This window comes from Colias eurytheme, chromosome 7, assembly GCF_061535395.1.
Source record: "Colias eurytheme isolate Ceu_HAF_F1 chromosome 7, ilColEury1 Martin Lab GWU primary, whole genome shotgun sequence".
NCBI classification, from domain to species: Eukaryota; Metazoa; Arthropoda; class Insecta; order Lepidoptera; family Pieridae; genus Colias; species Colias eurytheme.
The window spans coordinates 21,365-41,691 of NC_142986.1; the positions used below are offsets into that span (position 1 = coordinate 21,365).

Genomic DNA, 20,327 nt, shown 5'->3' on the forward strand with positions numbered 1-20,327 from the left:
TTATATAATTGTAAGGAGTTTGCGAAGTCGGACTATGATGTGAGACATAAATTTGTACAAAATAGTCGCTTATGTTTTAATTGTTTTGGTAGCAACCACTCCGTATTTTCATGTCGCCAATCCACCAGATGTAAGGTTTGTAAGCGTAAACATAATTCATTGCTTCACCCCGAAGAATCTAAAAATGTTGAGTCCCATCAAAAGAATGTGGTTGTTTCTTCAGCAACCACATCTGAACGCGATGTTGTTACGTGTTTTTCGAATGTCCGTAGTCAAGTTCTTTTGGCTACTGCAGTTGTGGAAGCGGAGTCGAATACAGGTAAGGCTAACTTTAATTTGCGATGCTTATTGGATCAAGGCTCAATGGTTTCTCTCATCACCGAATCCACGGTTCAAGCTCTTGGGCTAAAGAAAATTCCAAATAAGGTTCGTATTTCTGGAGTAGGAGGTCAGGAAGATTCCTTAGCGTCAAGATCTATGGTTGAAGTAAAAATAAGATCAATTTATAATCCCAAGTTTACCATGGTCGTTCAAGCGCACGTTCTCGGTAAGCTTACATCGTTTCTTCCATCAAGGAGAGTCAATCTGCGGTTGTGGCCAGAGCTTTCACACTTGCAATTGGCTGATCCAAAATATGAAGTCCCAAACAAAATTGATTTGTTGCTTGGTGCGGAGGTGTATGCCCAGGTACTGGAGGACGGCATGATAAAGGGTCCCCCTGGATGTCCGTTAGCACAGAAAACGCAATTAGGGTGGATATTATCTGGGCACATTCAATCAGAAATGTTAGATTCTGGAACGCACCAACAACCGAGAGTGATCGTCAGCATGCACGCTGGATGCAATGAAGATGAACTACTAAAAAGGTTCTGGGAAATAGAAGCAGAGCCATGTTTGGCAAGCAATAAAATAATGACAATCGAAGAAAAGGCGTGTGAAGAGATTTTTGAGAGGACAACTAAGAGAGACAAGGAGGGAAGATATATTGTTAACTTACCTTTCCGCCCCGAAGTAAAGCATGAATTTGGAGATACACGAAGTGTAGCGGTGCAAAGGCTAAAGAGTTTAGAGAAAAGATTTAAGAACACCGAACTCAAGAATAATTATTCGCAAGTGTTGAAGGAATATTTATTGCTGGGTCATATGGAAAAAGTACAGGAAGACTCGGAAGAGACGCGGAGACGTTCGGTATGGTTACCGCATCATGCAGTAGTCAGACCAGACAAAAGCACTACTAAGACGCGAGTAGTATTCAATGCGTCAGATAGAAGTGCTAATGGTATGTCGTTAAATGATGCCCTGATGGTTGGCCCAAGACTACAACCAGAATTACGTCATATAATCATGAGATGGCGTCTCCACCCGATATGCCTAATAGCCGACATCATAAAGATGTATAGGCAAGTAAAGCTGAAAAGGGAGCATACAGATTATCACCGAATCGTGTGGAGAGATGACAACAACGAAATCCAAGATTATCGTCTACTTACCGTTACCTTTGGCACTTCCAGTGCACCTTATTTAGCGGTCAAAGCTCTCCAACAGCTTGCAGTCGATGAGGGTGGGAGCTATCCACTAGCTGCTGCAAGACTAAAAACGGACTTTTACATGGATGATCTGTTAACCGGGTGTGATTCTGAAAAAGAAGCATTACGATTATATGAAGAAATGACTGAATTGTTAAGTAAAGGAGGTTTTAGGCTACAGAAATGGAGTAGTAATAGCATGGAGGTGATGGAAGGTTTTGAAGGAAATATAGAACAGGACAGGGAACTTAAGGAGGATGACGTGACTAAAGTAGTAGGTCTCTTTTGGAACCGCCGCACCGATGACTTTAGTTATAGAGTTCAGTTTTTATCAGCGTCGCTTCCTGCAACCAAAAGAGAAATTATAGCCGAAATTTGTCGACTGTACGATCCGCTTGGTTGGATCGCTCCATGCATCATCACTGCAAAAATATTCATACAAAAATTATGGATGACTGGATTTGGATGGGATGATAGATTACCGTCTGAACTTATTAGTGAATGGATAACTTACCGTGAGGAATTATTTCCGCTAACAAATTTCCAAATACCGCGATGGGTGCAAACACGAAGCAAAGATACAGTTGTGGAGTTACATGGGTTTAGTGACGCTTCACATGCCGCCTATGCTGCTGTGGTTTATATTCGTTGCGTTTCTGAAGATAAACAAATTAAAACTCACCTGGTAGCTGCAAAAACTAAAGTTGCCCCGATCAAGCAAATCTCCATACCTCGACTGGAACTCTGCGGTGCGGTGTTGGTAACTAAATTGTTAGTTGAAGTAGCTGAAGTTTTGAACATACCAATTTCACAGTTGCATGCTTGGACGGATTCCACCATCGTCCTAGCGTGGCTTAGTGACCATCCCAGTCGGTGGAAAACATTCATAGCCAACCGGACTTCTGAAATTCTAAATCATTTAGAACCTTGTAAGTGGTCGTATATACAGTCCAAAGAAAATCCCGCTGACTGCGCGTCTCGTGGAATACTACCTTCTGAGCTAGTTGAGAATAATTTGTGGAAGTATGGTCCGGATTGGTTAAGTAAGATTGATATTCAGTATGGTAAACCGCTTTCCATATGCACTAAAACTGACCTGGTAGAAAGAAAGATTAAGTACATGCTGCTTCTAAGGAGTTGCGGAATTTGTTTGCAAAAAAAAGAAAATTCCAATTTGCGTCGTTGGCAGTTAACCCAAAGGATGGTGCAGCATTTTTGGAAGCGTTGGTCCCAAGAGTGTCTAACCCAATTTTTTCAAAGGTACAAATGGAAAGGCAAGGTCCCCGACATCAAGGTAGGAGACGTGGTCTTAGTGAAGGAGGACAATTTGCCTCCTGCGAAATGGATGTACGGGTTGGTGGTTGAATTACATCCGGGTAAGGATAAGGTGACACGTGTTGTCACGTTGAGATATAGGGGTTCTCACATACAAAGACCGACTTCGAAACTATGTGTGTTGCCCGTTAGAGAAACATAAATGTAAAAAAGAAAATATATATGTATTATGTTAGACGTAAGTAAAGAATAAGTATTAGTTTAAAGAGATGTATTTGCTTCTATGTATTGCTGTATCTTTTTGCAAAGTTGTATTTTTTTTTGTATTGTGAAGGACTATTCGTCCTTGGCGGGCGGTATGTCTAAACCGTTGGTTTAATAGTATAAGTTTTAGTATTGTTTAGTTCCATCATTCGATAATAGATGACGCTAGTTGTAGAAGCCGTGTTTTTAAATCGCGCTTATGTTATTCTTTTGTAATTAGATATAAGCAAAATGGTACTGTAGTTCCGCATCCTCCGCAAATATACGGTCAGAGCGTTTTTGTGTGTTTTATTTCCGACTCTGGCTAGTGTGTACTACATTGCTGGTGGTACATAACACTATTGATAACTATAAGTCTTCTCCAAGTGTAAATAACTGGAGAAACAACATTAGGTACAGTCCATAAATGGGTGTTCATAACTGGATGTTGTCCAAAACTGGGTGTCCATCATTAGATTTTTCACTGTCCAATTACACTGGTGCCAAAAAGTTGTTTTTTAATTTATAAATAACTTCATTATTTATGCATTGTAATCTTTTTTCTAACATTGGTTACGTTAAACTAACATTGAACTAAAGGTATAACTAAACAGTATCCAATAAAGTTAAAAAACCTACGAGAAATTTGCAAAAAACTTCAATTTTTTCCTTAATCTGTACAAGACTGGTGCCGTTACGTTATATCTCCAAAAAAGTTTTTTTTTTTCATTTTAATACGACATCATAATAATCATAAAATAGTAAATGAAATTGTCACATTTATTTACTTGTGCAGGAAACCTAACATCTATATCATTGAACCTTCTGTGTCGTTAGTCTATGCCAATTACCATGGCAACTATTTGTTTATTTATATTTAATTGGTGAATTCTTATGACTTTTGCTTACACCTGCGCGGAAGTGACAAACTATCTTTGTCTTTTTTGTTTATATCATTTTATTAAAGCCATCTCTCTTATACAGTCTGTCAATGTAATAAATTAAGTAAAATGAAAATTGTATTTGTGTGTGCCTGACACTGCATATGAAGCATTTTTTTTGGATATATTGTGAGTATATAACGTATCTATAGATAAAATATCATTGTTTTTAATGAAATGATGACCGAGTAATGTTTAAGGTGATATGTGAAGTATTACAGATCATATTGAAAAATAGCAATAATAACTGCAATACTTATTAGTTATTACATATCGTAAAATTACAATTTAAGTAAATATTTAAAAAATGTAGTTGATTTTCCTTCATACTTGGCCACGTACTTTATGTTGCTTGTTAATAATTGTAATGAACGCAAGCAAATGTAAAACAAAATAAAAAAAAGTGAGTGATGCGAGTGATGTTTGTAACTGATGCGTAATGCGTGATGTTGCATTACGTGTCAAAGTGATATTACTTTTGTACTATTACACGCATTACCTACCCATGTCTATTGACAATACTTCAAGCTCAGAGGAATAAACCCTCAGAGGAATAAACCTAATTCCTCTGAGAATAAACCTCTTGCTCTGCTCAATTACTTGCTCTGTGGCTCTGCTCACTGCTTTGAACCATAGCTGTGAACTGTGAAGACGTGTGAATGGTGGTGGTTGACACTTGACAGTTACTAGATTCAGTACATTTGTTGTTATTTCAATTAATATGGTTATTTTGATTTTTATCATTTGTAAATTACCTAAGTAGGTACCTACCTTAGTCGCATTAAGTAATACATATTCACCTCTCTTATATACAAGAAGTTTATTATACAAGACAACCAATTCTGTTTATGAAAATGGCTGTATATGATTTGGGTTTAAGATGTTCCTCCTCGTTTCCAGACTTTATTGAACTGAAAAAGGTAAGAATATTTATTTTTATTGAATTATTTCCTGGCTGGCTGTTTAATTCATGAAGCTTTTCTTTTGTGATGTTTGTTACACACACCTCAACCTCACACCTCAATCAGTTCTCAGTCTTGTATTCTATATAATTAAATAATGTTTATCATGCCTTAATTACAAAACATTTTTATCCAGTAACCTATTTGATTACAATCTATTTATTTATTCTTCATTGTACAATCAGTCTTATTAATAAAGGGAACTAATTTTTTAGCTGTTATTTAAATATTTCAGCTGAAAAACATATTTGGAAGTTATTTAATTTATATTTAATATTACCACCTCCTTGTTTACAGAATTGCTTATACATATATACATATATTATATTATGTTCAATAATTATTATTACCGCCCATTTCATTATTTTCCTGCTTGATTCTATATTGCCTCTTTTAATCAGTGCCGTTTAGGTATTAACATCTTATTAAAGTTAAATGTACAAATGGTGGCGTTATGGCTCTAAGTCATTTTTTATTCAATTTAGGCAATAAGTAGGTATATAGATCTAAAACAACAGTGATAATTGTACCAACATCCAATATAAAACAATCAATGTTTGTTTAAGTATCTTTTGTTTCAACCATATACAAAACAACAAGTATTTGTTAGCAGACTACTCAGATCTATTGACTGGGTCAACTAAATTCAATGATGCTTTCTTGAAACTTTATTTGAAAGCTTGCGCCTTCTGGTTGGTCCGATATAATTTTTTTCAGGACTGACAATTTAAGGCCCATAAATAAATCTATACTAATATTATAAAGCTGAAGAGTTTGTTTGTTTGTTTGTTTGAATGCGCTAATCTCAGCAACTACTGGTCTGATTTGAAAAATTCTTTCGGTATTAGATAGCCCATTTATCGAGGATGGCTATATACCGTCATGCTAAGACTAACAGGGGCGGAGCAATGTAGCAAACCGTGTGGCACAGCTAGTCTTAAAATAAAATGCAGCAATTTCAGAATGTTATGAAATGTTATGTTACGGCGCTGCTCAATAACAATTAAAATCATTGTAATCAGAATAAAATTAAATTTTCCAGGACTTATCGGAAGCCATGGACACATCAGAAGTGTCTCTGCATGAGAAGCTCGTGGCTCACACACTCGCCATCAGTGATGAACTGGTATATAAAAACTATACCAGTTGACAAATGTATCCCATTTAAATGTTTCTTACTCAAATAAAACTTTATAAAAATAAAAGAAGACTTTTAGACAGTTACTGCAAAAACATTGCATCGATTAATAAATTGTTCTAAAAATTTCTTAATGCATGTTTAAACTTATGTTTTAATTTCATGAAATCCATGTCGCATCACACTTAGTTACTTTAATCATCCTTGTGAATATGCAGAACTATACCAGATCACCGACCTACCGACAAGACCGACCCGCATTGATCTCTATCACTTCGTCAAGGTTTAAACTTTAAACCGAAATTCATATCATTCTCAAATAATAATCGGAACGACGCAGGAGGGCCGGTCGGGGGTATGGGGCGAGCATTCGTACGCGCGCGAGCGGGGCCCTCCGCCGCACGCGCACGTGCGCACGCTGCTGCAGCCGCGCGCGCCGCGCGAGCCCGCCGGCGCGCCCGGCGAGCGGCTGGACGTGGTCACGCCGCCGCGCGGCCCGCCCGCGCCGCCCGCCGACCGCCTGCCGCCCAGCGACGACGAGGACGACGCCGAGGAGGACGACTGGGAGCGCGCCGTGGCCGCCGCCGCGCCCGGCCCGGCGCACGCGCGCCTCGCCGCCGCCGCGCTGGACGCGCTGCGCGACATGCGGCTGCGGCGGCTGGCGGGCGCGGGCGCGGGGCGCTGGGAGCGCGCCGAGGCGGCGGCGGAGGGCGCGGCGCGGCTGCGCGCGGCGCTGGCGGCGCACTGGCCGCTGGCGGGCTGGCTGCACGGCACGCTGCTCGCGCTGCTGCCGCGGCGGCCGCGCGCGCTGTACGACGCGCTGTTGGCGGAGCTGCGGCGCGCGGTGCCGCGGCTGGCGGAGCGCCTGGCGCCGCGCCCGCCGCCGCCGCCGCCCGACCCGCTCGACGCCGTCGGAGGTGCGTACCGATCCCGCCGGTATCATTGAACTGTTGATATTTTTGAAATCGAACAGACTGATGCGCATCGGTCGGACGGTCTGTCTATAAAGTCATGAAATATATGGTCTTTCATTAAGTATGTGTACAGGGTGTCCCACTGTTGGTATACTGAGCTCAAAGGAGGTTATAGTTTCGCATACGCTGAATACGTAAAAAATACTTATAAAATTCCAGACGCATTTTTTTCAAATAGACGAATTCTTAAAACTCTGTGTACTCCCATAACAAGCAACCCGCCCAACTTTGCCACCAGCACGTGACCTATCGTTTAAATTTATGTTTTCAAAGACAAATGTTTACATTAGAGAAGCGGTATATGCCGGTAGCGCGAAGTTAGAGAAGAAAACATGGATTTTAGGAAAAATTTACAAAAAAATTTTTGACGTAATTTTGTTGTTTTAAGTATTTTTTACATGATCAGTGTACCTACGCAAAACTACAAGGCCCTTCGCGCTTAGTATACCAATAGTGGGACACCCAGTATATTGTGTATATATTGTAATCACAGACTTAAAAACAGCATTACAATATATACACGAGCAGTTTCCTATGGTTGAAAAGAAAGAAAGAAAAAATGTTTATTTAATGGTTGCGTTCTGGCTAGGTATAGATTGGAAAGACGCCTCGACAACACACGATATGTGCAGGCGCACGTCGACTCTCGACCGTGTGCACTATACTGGCACAAACACTACAATATGTATTACAACTATAAACAGCAAAAATGGATAATTTCTTTTTCATTTTAATATCTCCACCGGCAGAGATGTAGACGAAAGCTTGAGTAGACTGTGAATAGAACTGGATTTACATTACTTATGCTTGAAATATTTTGCGGGATTTCTGTTGTATAATCACGTTATATACGAAAATATATTCGAAAACAAACAACAAATCAGAATCAAGTTGTCTATGCTTGAGCTGGAAACAAACTATGGGACGCGAGTTACGGGCGCGGATTACAGCCGCGACTTAAAGGTGTGCACAGTATCAAACATCCAGCGCGCCAGATTCGCGTCCGACCGAACACTCAAGGTGAGCCCAAGGACTCGTCCACGACTTACGTCTTATAGTTTGTCCAAGACTTATGTCTCAATGAACAATTATTATCTAGATACCTATAAGTCGCGTCCGATAGTTTTTCCAGCTTTAACCATTGACAAGAAACGGAGAGACCAACATTATAAATATTTGTTTTTTTACTAAATGGTGACTTTACTAAATACTGCTGCAATATTAACTTCTTGGATAAGTACAAACTAATATGAGCACTATGTTAATCGTCATATTTTCTATATTTTCTGCTAAGCTAAGCATCGTGGGTAACCACCGTTTTAAGTATTCTCCTTACGTCGCTATACGCAGTCGATGCTTGACGTTGTACTAGCACTGTAGCACTTACCTTACTGCATCGCCTTACTGGTATACAAGTTTAGTGTTGGGGGCTGCGCGACCCCCTCGATACCAGTTATGTTAGTTTTTTGGCATTACGATTTTGTCTGTTTCTTATTTTTACAACTATTTAACCCATTGAACCCCGAACGGCCCGATCGGTCCACGATTTCTAGATTGCGTAAAATAATATTATTATTTGTTATAACTTTCCAAACGATAAGTTTCATAGATATCATTAACAGAAGAAGAAATATTATCAAGAAGTGTTTACCGTTTTTTGATCGCTTATAATAACTAAGTAAGGAGGTTAGAATATTGATTAGTTGATTTCGTAAATCGAGCCTATTATTCGTTATTTATAAGCATTTAGTCAAATACATAGTTAAAATTTGCTTGCTAGATGCAAAAATGATATTGGGGCCGCGCGGCCCCCACAATACCAGTTACGTTTGTTACATTTACGATACTAGTTAAGAGTTTATTATCAAACGATAGTGTCAGCATAACCAAAACGATGTTCTAAGTGTCGATCCACTGGACGTGGCCAGTGGCCACCACAGCACGAAAACATCGACCCATGCTTAATGAAAGGCCCTATAGGATGGGGGCGCTGCAGCAGCCCACGTAGCGTCCCCGAACAGTGAGACTGAAACGATTTCGATACTAGTATAATATTATGTGAATCTTTTACCGGTGACCGTGGCGTCGTAAGGTCAGAGAAATGTTCTTCGCCGGATGACCGATTTCATTTTTGAGCGTAACACACACACACAAGTGCCGTTACGTAACAAAAGTACGTTACGTAACGAGAGCACATCGGATCCTAACGAGGGAAGTCGTCGCCAACAGAGGCAGTGGACGGGTCGGCGCAGGGCCCGTGGCTCGCGTGGGTGAGCAGCGGCTGCGCGCGGCAGGACGCGCGCTGGCGGCGGCGGCTCGGCGCGCTGCTGCACGTGCGCGCGCTGGAGGGGGTGGGGGGGGAGGTGGCGGGGCGGGCGCACGCGGCGCGCGGCGCGCTGGGGGAGCTGCTGCAGGCGGCGGGCTCACGGCCCGTGCTGCTGGGCGGCTGGGGCGCGGGCGCGGCGCTGGCGGCGTGGCTGGCGCGCGGCGCGGCGGCGCGGCGCGTGCGCGGCCTGCTGCTGCTGGCGCCGCCGCTGCTCACGGCCGAGGGGCCGCGCGACGCGCCCGACGACCTGCTCGCCGAGGTGAGCCCGCGTCTAGCTTGTCCCGTTGAGCGACAGTGGCGGTGGTATAATACGATAGAGGTTAGGATCGAGAAACATTTTTCGAGGTGAACCTGAGCCGTCATCCGATCTGTGGCCGTATTGTGTCCTCTTATTTCCAGATAGTTTACGCCCTGAATTGAACTGACTGGCAAATTCATATTATGATCTCGATAACCAGCCATAGCTATTGCGTTAATAATATGAATTTACCGTTAAGTTTAATTCTCAGCGTAAATTGTCCGGAAATAAGAGCTAAAAGTTAATACGCGACCAGGGGCAGTATTATGACCTCTTAGGCCCTTCGCTCATGGAGCTACTCAAAAATGACTGAACTAATCAGTAATTACGATTACAAACCAGTTACAAATTGTATCTCGCATACAACGCTACTCAAGTTATAAGGTTTCAGTCACTTGTCAATGTTTGCTCGTTCATTTTTATCATAAAAAACAAAGAAACTCGGGAAACCAGTAGCGTGGAGACCGACACGACGCGTCGCGCGTGATTTGTTGCTAACGCGTTACTCACCAAGTCACCAGTTAGTATCTAGTCGCGTCGTGTGCGAATCTCCATAGAACATGTATGGGCTGTGACGCTCAGGCAACTCGTTAGTAATTTGAGTTTGTGACTAGTTCTTTTTGAGTAGCTCCATGAGCGAAGGGCCTTATTTCCAGACAGTTTACGGCGTGAATTGAATTATGGCTGGTTGGCGTCTTTTGTACATATACGAGCGCTAATTTAATACGCGGGGGCCATACGCGAGTAGCTTTATTTGTAATATGCTATAAAAAGTAATGTCTTTAGTTTGTATATTAAATATTTCTAATTTTAATGTAACCAATTAAATGTGAAACCACTATCGTATTGGGAGACTGTAATGTTAGTGTGTGTTTTAAATAAATAAACTTACATAACACAATACGCCCATGAAACAAAAAAATAAATACATAGCAATTGATTATAATAAATTATATAAAAGCATTGAATTAAGTAATTGGAAAAAAGAAGATACTACTATACTAATTTAGAGACGTTTATTAAAGAAAAAATTGGAAGTGCTGAAATAACAAAATACAAAATGGCCAATTTACCTAAATCTGACTGGATTAATAAAACAATACTCAATTTGATTGAAGATAGAAACAGAATATGGCATTCATATCTAAGAGTCCCACATAATACCACTCTGCACATGCAACATAACGCTGCAAAACTGAATGTTCGTACAACCATACATAACACAAAGAAAAAATATTATTACGATTCTTTCAATAAATGTAAAAATAATCCAAAGAAGATGTGGCAGCTAATCAATACCTTGGTAAAAAATAAAATAGACTATAATTGTGTTCCTCCAAATCTAATTATTGACGGTAAAACAATCCAAAAAGGAACTGAAATCTGTAACTGTTTCAATCATTATTTTGCTACTATAGGCACTCTTTTGGCTAGTAAATTACAAAATAATAACACCGCATCAACACTGTCGGAAAATACTATTAAAAATTATCAGACTTCTACTGCAATTAGGCTCGATAAATTTGAATTATGTACAAAAAATGAAATATCTAAAATTATAGATAAATTAGACAACAATGCAGCTGCTGGAATAGACGGCGTTACTACCAAAATTATAAAATGTATAAAGAATCTTATAATAGGTGACCTCACTAATTCTATAAACAAATGCCTAGCTGATGGTGTCTTTCCCGACAGTTTAAAAGCTGCTAAAGTGACACCTATCTATAAATCTGGACCTAAATCTGACCCTGGAAATTATCGACCTATTTCAGTACTGCCTATTGTATCTAAAATTTTCGAAAAGGTTTTATACACTCGTCTGCTCAAATACCTAAATAAAATAAATTTTCTAATTGAATATCAATACGGTTTTCGTCCTAAATCAAATACACTATCAGCTACAATTGATCTTGTTTCCAAAATTAAAGACAATATAGATAAGAAGCACTTAGCCTTAGGAATATTTATAGATCTTAAAAAGGCATTCGACACCGTCAGCCACCCCATTCTATTAAATAAATTAAAAAATATAGGTATAACTGATTCAGAAAGAAAGAAAGATCATTTATTTGACTCCACAAAAAATAACATGCACACAATACAATTAGATTAAGACAATACAATTCAAACACAGTAAAATTAAAATATATATAACTAAACGCGCTGTATCGCGTTCTTACTACGACGTAGTAACCTGGGCCCGTACTTGACGTCGGCATAGTTAAACTTAGAGAGTACCAAACTCTCACGTAGTCGGATTCGTACTTCGACGTTCAGGTGTTCCCGAATACGATACAGCAGCTTGAGGCGATAAAAACAATTTGCAATGGTTGTATTTACGTGCTTTTCGAACCGAAGATTTTCATCAAAAACTACTCCTAAATTTCGAGCCTCGTTGACGCGTTCTATTGAACTATTTTCGACGGCGACGATCGGATTCTCGCACTCAATCCTACGGACCATATTAGGAGTACCTAAAATCATGTATTTCGTTTTTTCCTTATTAAACACCGATTCAGCGTATAAAATACTTGATTCATACCTAAACAACAGGTATCAAATAGTAAAAATTAATAATTATGTATCAAATCCCGTAGAAATCAAATATGGAGTCCCTCAGGGCTCTGTCTTAGGACCGTTGCTTTTTTTGATATATATCAATGATATTAGTAGCGCTGGATTGTCAGGGAACATATCACTGTATGCTGATGATACTTGTCTCTTCTACTTCGGGGATTCAGCAGTCAACTTAACTAAAGTTGCTCAAAATGATCTTAATTTATTAAATAGCTGGTTAAAGTTAAATTTATTGACAATTAATGTTAAAAAGACCTCTTATGTAATCTATGCAGCCAAAAATAAAAAAATATCTTATTTTCCACCTCTTACAATAGACTCGCAACCATTAAACAGATCTAACGAAGAAAAATATCTTGGCCTAATCTTGGATAATAAATTAACATTTAAATCACACATAAATCACGTGAGATCTAAGTTAATACCACTTACAGGGGCTTTAAGAAATGCTGCTAAATATATACCATTTAAATTACGATATAGTATCTATAACACGCTTGTTAAACCACATCTAGATTATCTTATCCCAGTTTGGGGCAATCGGCGCCTACTAATTTAAAAAAACTACAAATTATTCAAAACAAACTAGTAAAAATCCTTTTTTACTTTAATTTTTTAACGCCAACTGAGGATCTATACTCCCGTACCAAATTGTTTGATTTAAATAAATTATATAAATATCACACATGCATACTGATTAAAAATATTCTATCTAATATTATAAAAACACAAATAACACTAAACAAAAAATCCCACAAATACCACACACGAAAGAGTGATAACCTTGAATTACCATTTTTAATTACCATACCATAAGAACTCTATACGGTAAGAGAAACTTAAGATTTGAGGGAGCACAATTGTACAATAGTTTGCCTAAAGCAATTAAAGAATCCTCATCAATTACTATTTTAAAAAATAAGTTAAAGACATACTTAACTAATTTCGATAGCTGATTGTGTTATACTAACTGCAAAATTGTTATTTCTCATATGTGTAAAAGTCAAAAGATCATTGTATTGTTCTTGTTTATTTTATGAGATAAATAAAGTTCTTTAAACCGAAACTTGGACTTTCTTTTAAATGTTCCTGATGCCGGCCTGCAGGTGGACGCCGTGTATACTGACTTTTCAAAAGCTTTCGATAAAATTAATCACTCCACACTCATAATGAAATTATCCAAGTTTGGTATACACGGTGACCTTCTCCGCTAGCTTCAATCGTATATTTCTAATGGAAGCCACGCTGTCGCACATAAGGGTTACACTTCTGGATTCCTAAAGATTCCTTCGGGTATTCCACAAGGTTCCCATTTGGGTCCATTCTTGTTTACTGTTTATATAAACGATATAGGTTCTTGTTTTCAAAATTCACACCATCTGCTTTACGGCGATGATACAAAATTTTTTATGACAGTTATACACTTGAAGATGGTTTAAAATTGCAATCAGAGTTTGAATTATTCTGCAGCATCAATCAATTATTTCTTAACCCCGATAAATGTCAAATTATTTCATTCAACAGAAAACGTAATCCCCTTATTTTCGATTACGCCTTCTCCGGTCATGAAATAAAACGCGTCACGGAAGTAAGAGATCTAGGAGCTATTCTCGACATCACGTATTTTCTGACAGATTAAATGTAGACGACTGATTAGTGTTTGTTTGTACTACGATCATGTGCCTACCGGCTAACTTGGTCAAATGGCCAATAAGAATGAGTTCGTCTCCATCGTCTGAAACTTGTGTTGTTTTTTAAAATGTTATTTACGGCCCCTGGACGCCGATTTGGTCTAACTCGAACTTAGTTTTTAGGACGAACCGTCCTTTTACGGGTATGTTTTGGAGAAAAAATACCCCCTATATTCCCCAAAAGCCGAAAAATTCGTCCCGCGTGAGATGCGTCGTCGTTTTTGATCGCCGCGCGTGTCGCAGGTGGAGCTGCCGCTGCTGTGCGTGGCCGGCACGAGCGGGGCGGGCGGGCGCGGGGCGGCCGGCGCGCTGTGCACGGGGCCCGCGCGCCGCCTGCTGCTGCTGGGCGGCGCCGACGACGCGCTGCGCCTGCCGCGCCGCCTGCGCCGCCGCGCGCGCCTGCCGCAGCACGCGCTCGACGCCGCCGTCGCGGTACGTACCGTCCGCCGCCGCCTGCTGCTGCTGGGCGGCATTATTAGGGCGGCATATTTAGGGCGGGCGACGTAGTCATTATAATACGGCATCCCTATGCGGGCCGAAACTCATCGGCAACGTCACCGGTCAGTGTTTCGGTACTTGGTGCGATTTCTTTTCGTGATTACTATTTTACATTGTTAATTCACTGATAAAAAACGAAGAGCATGTATAATTTTGGAATGTGTATGTTGGGGCGTGCAGGAGGAGTGCGCGCGGTGGGCGGTGCGGGTGTGCGAGGGGCGCGAGGCGGGCGAGGGGGAGGAGGGGGAGGGGGGCGCCGCCGACGGCTGCACAGGTGAGCCGCCAGGGACTATCCGCATTGATTGAAATTGAAGACGTTTTTTATACTTTATAAACGTAGAGATATACATACTGAAGGTGATTCATACGAGTTATAATATATTAATGTGATTTTAAAAGGAACTTGAACAAAACTCCCTTTTTATATACTTATCGCTGATGGTTTTCATCTATGTTTTCTTTGTTAACACCAATTGAAATGATAAAAATGCATAGGTACATATAAACTTTTTTATGGAGTACCTAATAAAGGGCCTTGATCAACGTCCAAAATGTCCGTCTGTCAAGTGAACAACAAGTTATAACTTTCTTCAAAGTAGGTAATAATTTTAAGCAAGAAAATAGTTTCATTGGTAATAAATAAATAATAATTAAATGCAAATATTTTCTTTGTTTTTAAGTAGGACGTTATAACATGTTGCCGGTGCAAGACCGGAGTATTACAATTGGATTATTATTTTGTATTTAAAGTGAAACTTTTATTACATCGTCTCAAACTGTTTGGTCTGTGTAGCGCATGTCGCGTGTATCGCGGCTGCCGAATAGGTATACCTACTCGGCAGCCGACCGTTACGCGACATGCGCTACACAAAGCAGTGTTCGGAACCGTTCGAACAGTTTCACTTTTACCGTGGTTTCTTTTTTTTTCATATGTTTTACTTTTAATTATTATCTGTTATTTCAGAAAAAAATAAATGAATGTATCCATTTTGAAGAATTTATTAGTTAAATAGTGTAAAAATTAGTTACGTTCTTTATGGTGGCATATTGTTGATGACACAACAAAAATGTTAAATTCCGAGATATTTCTATTTCTAACAGTAAATATTTTTACGAAAAATTAGGAAATAATTATCTTTAACATTGTCCGAGTCGATTTTAAGAATAAAATAACAAATTTCAATGTTTTCCATTTTTAGTTAGTTTGATTCCCGGAAGCAAGTGAATTTTTCGAAAATCTTTGAATGCAGTTCTATTTCATTTGAAAAATAAAGGAATGTTTCCTTTCAGCAAAATTCACTATCTTCAGTATTTCAAGTACTTTCCCTCCAGGGCCCATCGAAAATTTCCACACTGTTATATAGTTAAGTCCAAAATCCATCCACAATCATTGCAAAGATTACTACTTGTTTGTTGCAGTGGATGATGCAGCAACTGCGACACCTTCTGGGTACGTTTACTTTAATATATTACAGATAAAATATTTTGATTAAGTATTTATTAATAATATAGAAATAAATTTGATTTATATTAATATTTTATATTAGTTTATTGAAGTGAAACTTCTTTAGACGCGTTGTGACTTGTGAGTAAAATTTCAAGGTCGCGTCATGGCAATACCGTCACATCATAGAGCGAGGCGACGATTTTGATGTCTTTAAATATTGACAAAGAAGTTTCACTTCAGGAACGTGTGCTCACAATTTGTCTCTTTTTTTTACTATTCCTTACGCCTAACGTTGTATTTTTCAGGGCCAACAGGGTGATCGAGATCGTAGGTGAGTATAAAGTAGAACGATAGCGCCGAAAGTGACTTCGTTCACTCGAAAATAATTACATTCACTCTTAGCGTTAAAGTCGAAAATTAATTTAATTTTTAAAGTCGAACACGTTTTTTTTTCCAAATTATAAGAATTCGTTCATTACCCGTCCGTCAATAATACATAATACATATATAGAAGCATAACATCGAGTACGTTGCAGAGGGCTGCGTGGTGACGCGCGCGGCGGGCGGCACGCCGCTGGCGCTGGGCGCGCGCCTGGCGCCCGCCGACATCCTGCGCCTGCCCATCGTGTTCGCGGACGACGCGCCCGCCGGCCCGCCGCCCGCGCCCGCCGGCCCGCCGCCGCTGGCGCCGCTGTCGGCCGCGCCGCTGACGGTGCGCGCGGGGCGCGGGGCGGGGCGCGGAGTGGGGCGCGGCGCGGAGGGCGCGGGGCGCGGGCGCGGCGTCACGTACACGCGCGTGATCGTCGCCAAGCGCGCCGGCCACGCGCCGCTCGTGGTGCGGCGCCGCGCCGACTAGACGAGCCGGCGCCGCGGGCTAGCCGCGTGATATAGTGACGTGTGATTAACGAATGTGCTTTATTAAATATTAATTGTTGCATTACTTAAGAGCAGATTTCGTGAGAAGTTAAATCCTTAAAGGATAGGCTGAATTTTTGGATGAAAGTGTCCTATAGAAACTGATCGATTACTTTTTCGAAAAGAATTGGAACCTGAAATATTTTAGGTTAGTTTTGTTCGCTGAGGTGATTCACGTTTTGTAATGTGGATCAGTATTTAGCTGCGACGTATTGCGGTGCGTTTACGTCGAACGAGCGAATGCTCATTCTGACCCCACCGTGTCCAAATCTTTTAGTGTAAACAGGCGTAGAGCGTTCTTTCGTTGTTCTTAGTGCGTTGGAAAATAATATTCTAATACTGAACAACACTGAATACGAGTTTTCGTTTACACTAAAAGATAACGAAAGAATGCTCTTGCTCTAGCTCTAGCTCTATGTTCGTTTGATGTAAATGCTATGTTACATTCTTATGATGAATATGAACACTTTCTTTTTTATATCCCGATGGAATTTTTGTATTATTTGTAAACGAAAATGTCATCTAAAATAATAAAACCAAATTTTCGAAATTGTAAACTTTAAAATTATTTTAAGCGTATATTTTGATAAAAAAAATAAATTACGATAAAAACATAACGAAATTGTTTTTTCTTTCGGTACAAATTTTGAGCATTGTTTATTTTTTATTTCATTCATTTCATCGAATGCTTTTGAAAAGTCAGCACAGACGGCGTCCATCTGCAGGCCACCACCTATAGCATTCAAAGGAAAGTCCATATAAAGTATAAGGTTAGTCCACGCTACGCCCCCGAAAGAAGCCGTGTTGATGTTGTGATATATAGCGAAGTGATTGATTTGTGACTATTAAAAAAAAAGACGTGTGGCACTCGGGGACTGCCGCGGTAAAGCTATTGCATAGCATGCCTTTAAGCCACACCTCCGGGCCCGTCGGAGTGGAGAGCGTGAGGTTTTTTCGTTACGGAATTTCTAGATTCGGTCCCCGCGCTCAAGGCCCGCGATAGAAGCTATGCAGTAGCTTTAAAAAAATTGGAAACATCAATAGAAGGTTCATCAGAGCGCGACGCACCATTAAAAGACGATGCGTCACTGCTGCTGTCATTGAATACAAAAACGGAATGACAGTGAGTATCGCAATAGATCGCAAATAGTAGCACCATCAGTTGATGACTGTTAGTTACACCTTAAGCAGGCAGGAGTGGGTTTATAAGCCCAAAATTATTGAGGATTTGATCGAATGTTGTTTTCGGAAGATTTTAAGATTGATCGTTTTTATGATGAAATTCGGTGAGTGTTTTCTTTTCACGGGATTGCAGTAATATAAACTCCTAACAATCACGGCGAATGCCGTATGTTTTACATCGAGAATAAATGTTTAATGTTTCACTAATGACGCGGAAATGGGATCGTGAGTAACAAACCGGATGTTTACGAACCCCTGAACTTCCACTCTTAAGAACATGTTGTTCCGTTTATGTTCAAAACCACCACGCACTGTACAATGTTATCACATATCTACGGTGAATATGTAGTAGTCCATTGAAAAGTTACATTTGGGGTTGCGTTTTTTAGAGGACGTAATTTTATTTTTGTGATGTGTAGGGGGGGTCAGTGTGCAGCTAAAACCAAGTTTGTGGGGTCGCCACCCTTGTCCCACGGCCGCCATCTTGAAAATAGCGGTTGAAATGGTTTTTAAGATATATCTCTTAAACTATTTATCTGATAAAAAAATTCTTAACATTATTCGTTGCAAATTCTCTACAACTTTGATCCAGTAACTTTTTGTCGTAGAACTATAAATAAAAAAGTTATAAGCGAATGCGATGTTCAGAAATTAGAGCTATTTATATTTCTCAACAAAACTTTTTTTAATCATTTTACGAAAGAATGATATCAGACCATTTTTGTAGATTGTTAGAGGAACAACTTTTATATACAAAATTTTTTCATTAAGTAAATAGATAAGGTTTTAAAGCGCTCCGAAGTAAGTACTATTTTTCAGTACCCTTAACTATACAGTATACATATATTATACGTGTGTACTTATAATAATTTGTTATCAGTAATAGTTTTTTTTTTTTTTGGTATTATAGTATTTGTAATAATTAATTTTGCAATATTATTAATTATTGAATCTTTTCCCCACCTCCCAGGAGGTAGAGTCTGGAAGCGCGTTTTTTTAAGTCGAAAAGCAGGTCTGAAATGTTATGCAGTGTGTTTCCATTGTTCTGGAGTCTGGGAAAAGAGCCAATAGCCAATATACGTATAGTTAAGAGTACTGAAAAATAGTACTCACTTCAGAGCGCTGTAAAACCTTAGCTATTAACGTAATGAAAAAATGTTGTAGGTAAAAGTTGTTTCTCGAAAAACAAACTACAAAAATGGTCTGATATCATTTCTTCGTAAAATGGCCAAAAAAGGCTTCGTAGGCCAAAAAAATGTAAAATTTCAATGGACTATAGGTATAACAAAAGATTGCAACGATACTGGATGGCCACTTCAAAATCTTGATTGAAATATTTTGAAATGAAAGTGTGATCTCATATTAAGAGTGAGTATAAAGCAAAATTACCAATCTTCTATTAGATGATATGTGTAAATGTGTACTTTTTTATTAGCGCAAAGAGTAGTATAAAAAAGTCCGAGTGGTGTTTTGCTCATTGAAAAACTATGCCTACACGCGTACGGGCTACGGCGTAGCCAGACTTATTCTTTTTGAGCGTGGATGCGAGTGTAGTTTTTATCAAGTTGTAATTGTACTTGTATGTGGCCGACGTAGCTGTTGCGTACAACGACTTGCTTTCACTTAGATAATTACCTGCTTAAAATACATAACTATAAGTCTGAGGTTTAAATTTTTAGACCGTAGGTATACAGGGTGTCCCACTGTTGGTATACTAAGCTCAAAGGAGGTTATAGTTTGGCATACGCTGAGTTGGTAAAAAATACTTATAAAATTCCAGACGCATTTTTTTTCAAATAGTTGAATACTTAAGACTCTATGTGTACACGTATTAGAAAAACTACCGTGGTCCAATCGAGGCATTAATATGAATGGAAACATGCTTAGTCATCTCAGATTTGCCGATGATATAATATGGCTCCCTATCAGACTCCGCCGGAATGCTCATATCCTAAACCTATTGTACTGCATCCTTTTCTGTCCAAATACGCCTTCCTACCTTAAAAGTAATTTCCAGTTCCTGAACTCCACCACCCGTTCCCCGCGATCCTGTAATAAACTCCTACTACATGTTCCTATTCATAGATCTAATTTCTATGACTGTTCCTTTACGGTCCGTGCTATCAGGCTGTGGAACAGTTTGCCCGATAAGATCAGAAGGGCAGGGTCATTGAATGAGTTTAAAAAGCAACTAAATATTTACTTTTTATCTTTATAATATCCGTATGTGTGTATATGTATACTATGTTTATTTATTTATTTAATGCTTTTTGTGTTCTGCACCATCAACCTCATCATAAAACGTAATTCTCATGATCCTCGACTAAAGGT

At 39.6% G+C, this 20,327-nt stretch overlaps 2 protein-coding genes across 2 annotated transcripts; both read left to right on the forward strand.

The window, feature by feature from the left end:
• Positions 1–363: 363 nt before the first annotated feature.
• LOC149906832 (uncharacterized) lies at positions 364–3,003 on the forward strand. The gene has a single exon (XM_090103836.1). The coding sequence runs from the start codon at positions 364–366 to the stop codon at positions 3,001–3,003; it is 2,640 nt and encodes an 879-aa protein (XP_089959962.1).
• A 1,507-nt stretch (positions 3,004–4,510) lies between these two features.
• On the forward strand, positions 4,511–16,755 carry Rcd1 (Reduction in Cnn dots 1). Its single transcript, XM_090103837.1, has 9 exons — positions 4,511–4,905; positions 5,990–6,073; positions 6,426–7,002; positions 9,289–9,644; positions 14,198–14,386; positions 14,633–14,726; positions 15,872–15,902; positions 16,205–16,230; positions 16,436–16,755. The coding sequence occupies exons 1-9, from the start codon at positions 4,840–4,842 to the stop codon at positions 16,753–16,755; spliced, it is 1,743 nt and encodes a 580-aa protein (XP_089959963.1). The 5' UTR covers positions 4,511–4,839.
• The last annotated feature ends 3,572 nt before the right edge of the window (positions 16,756–20,327 follow it).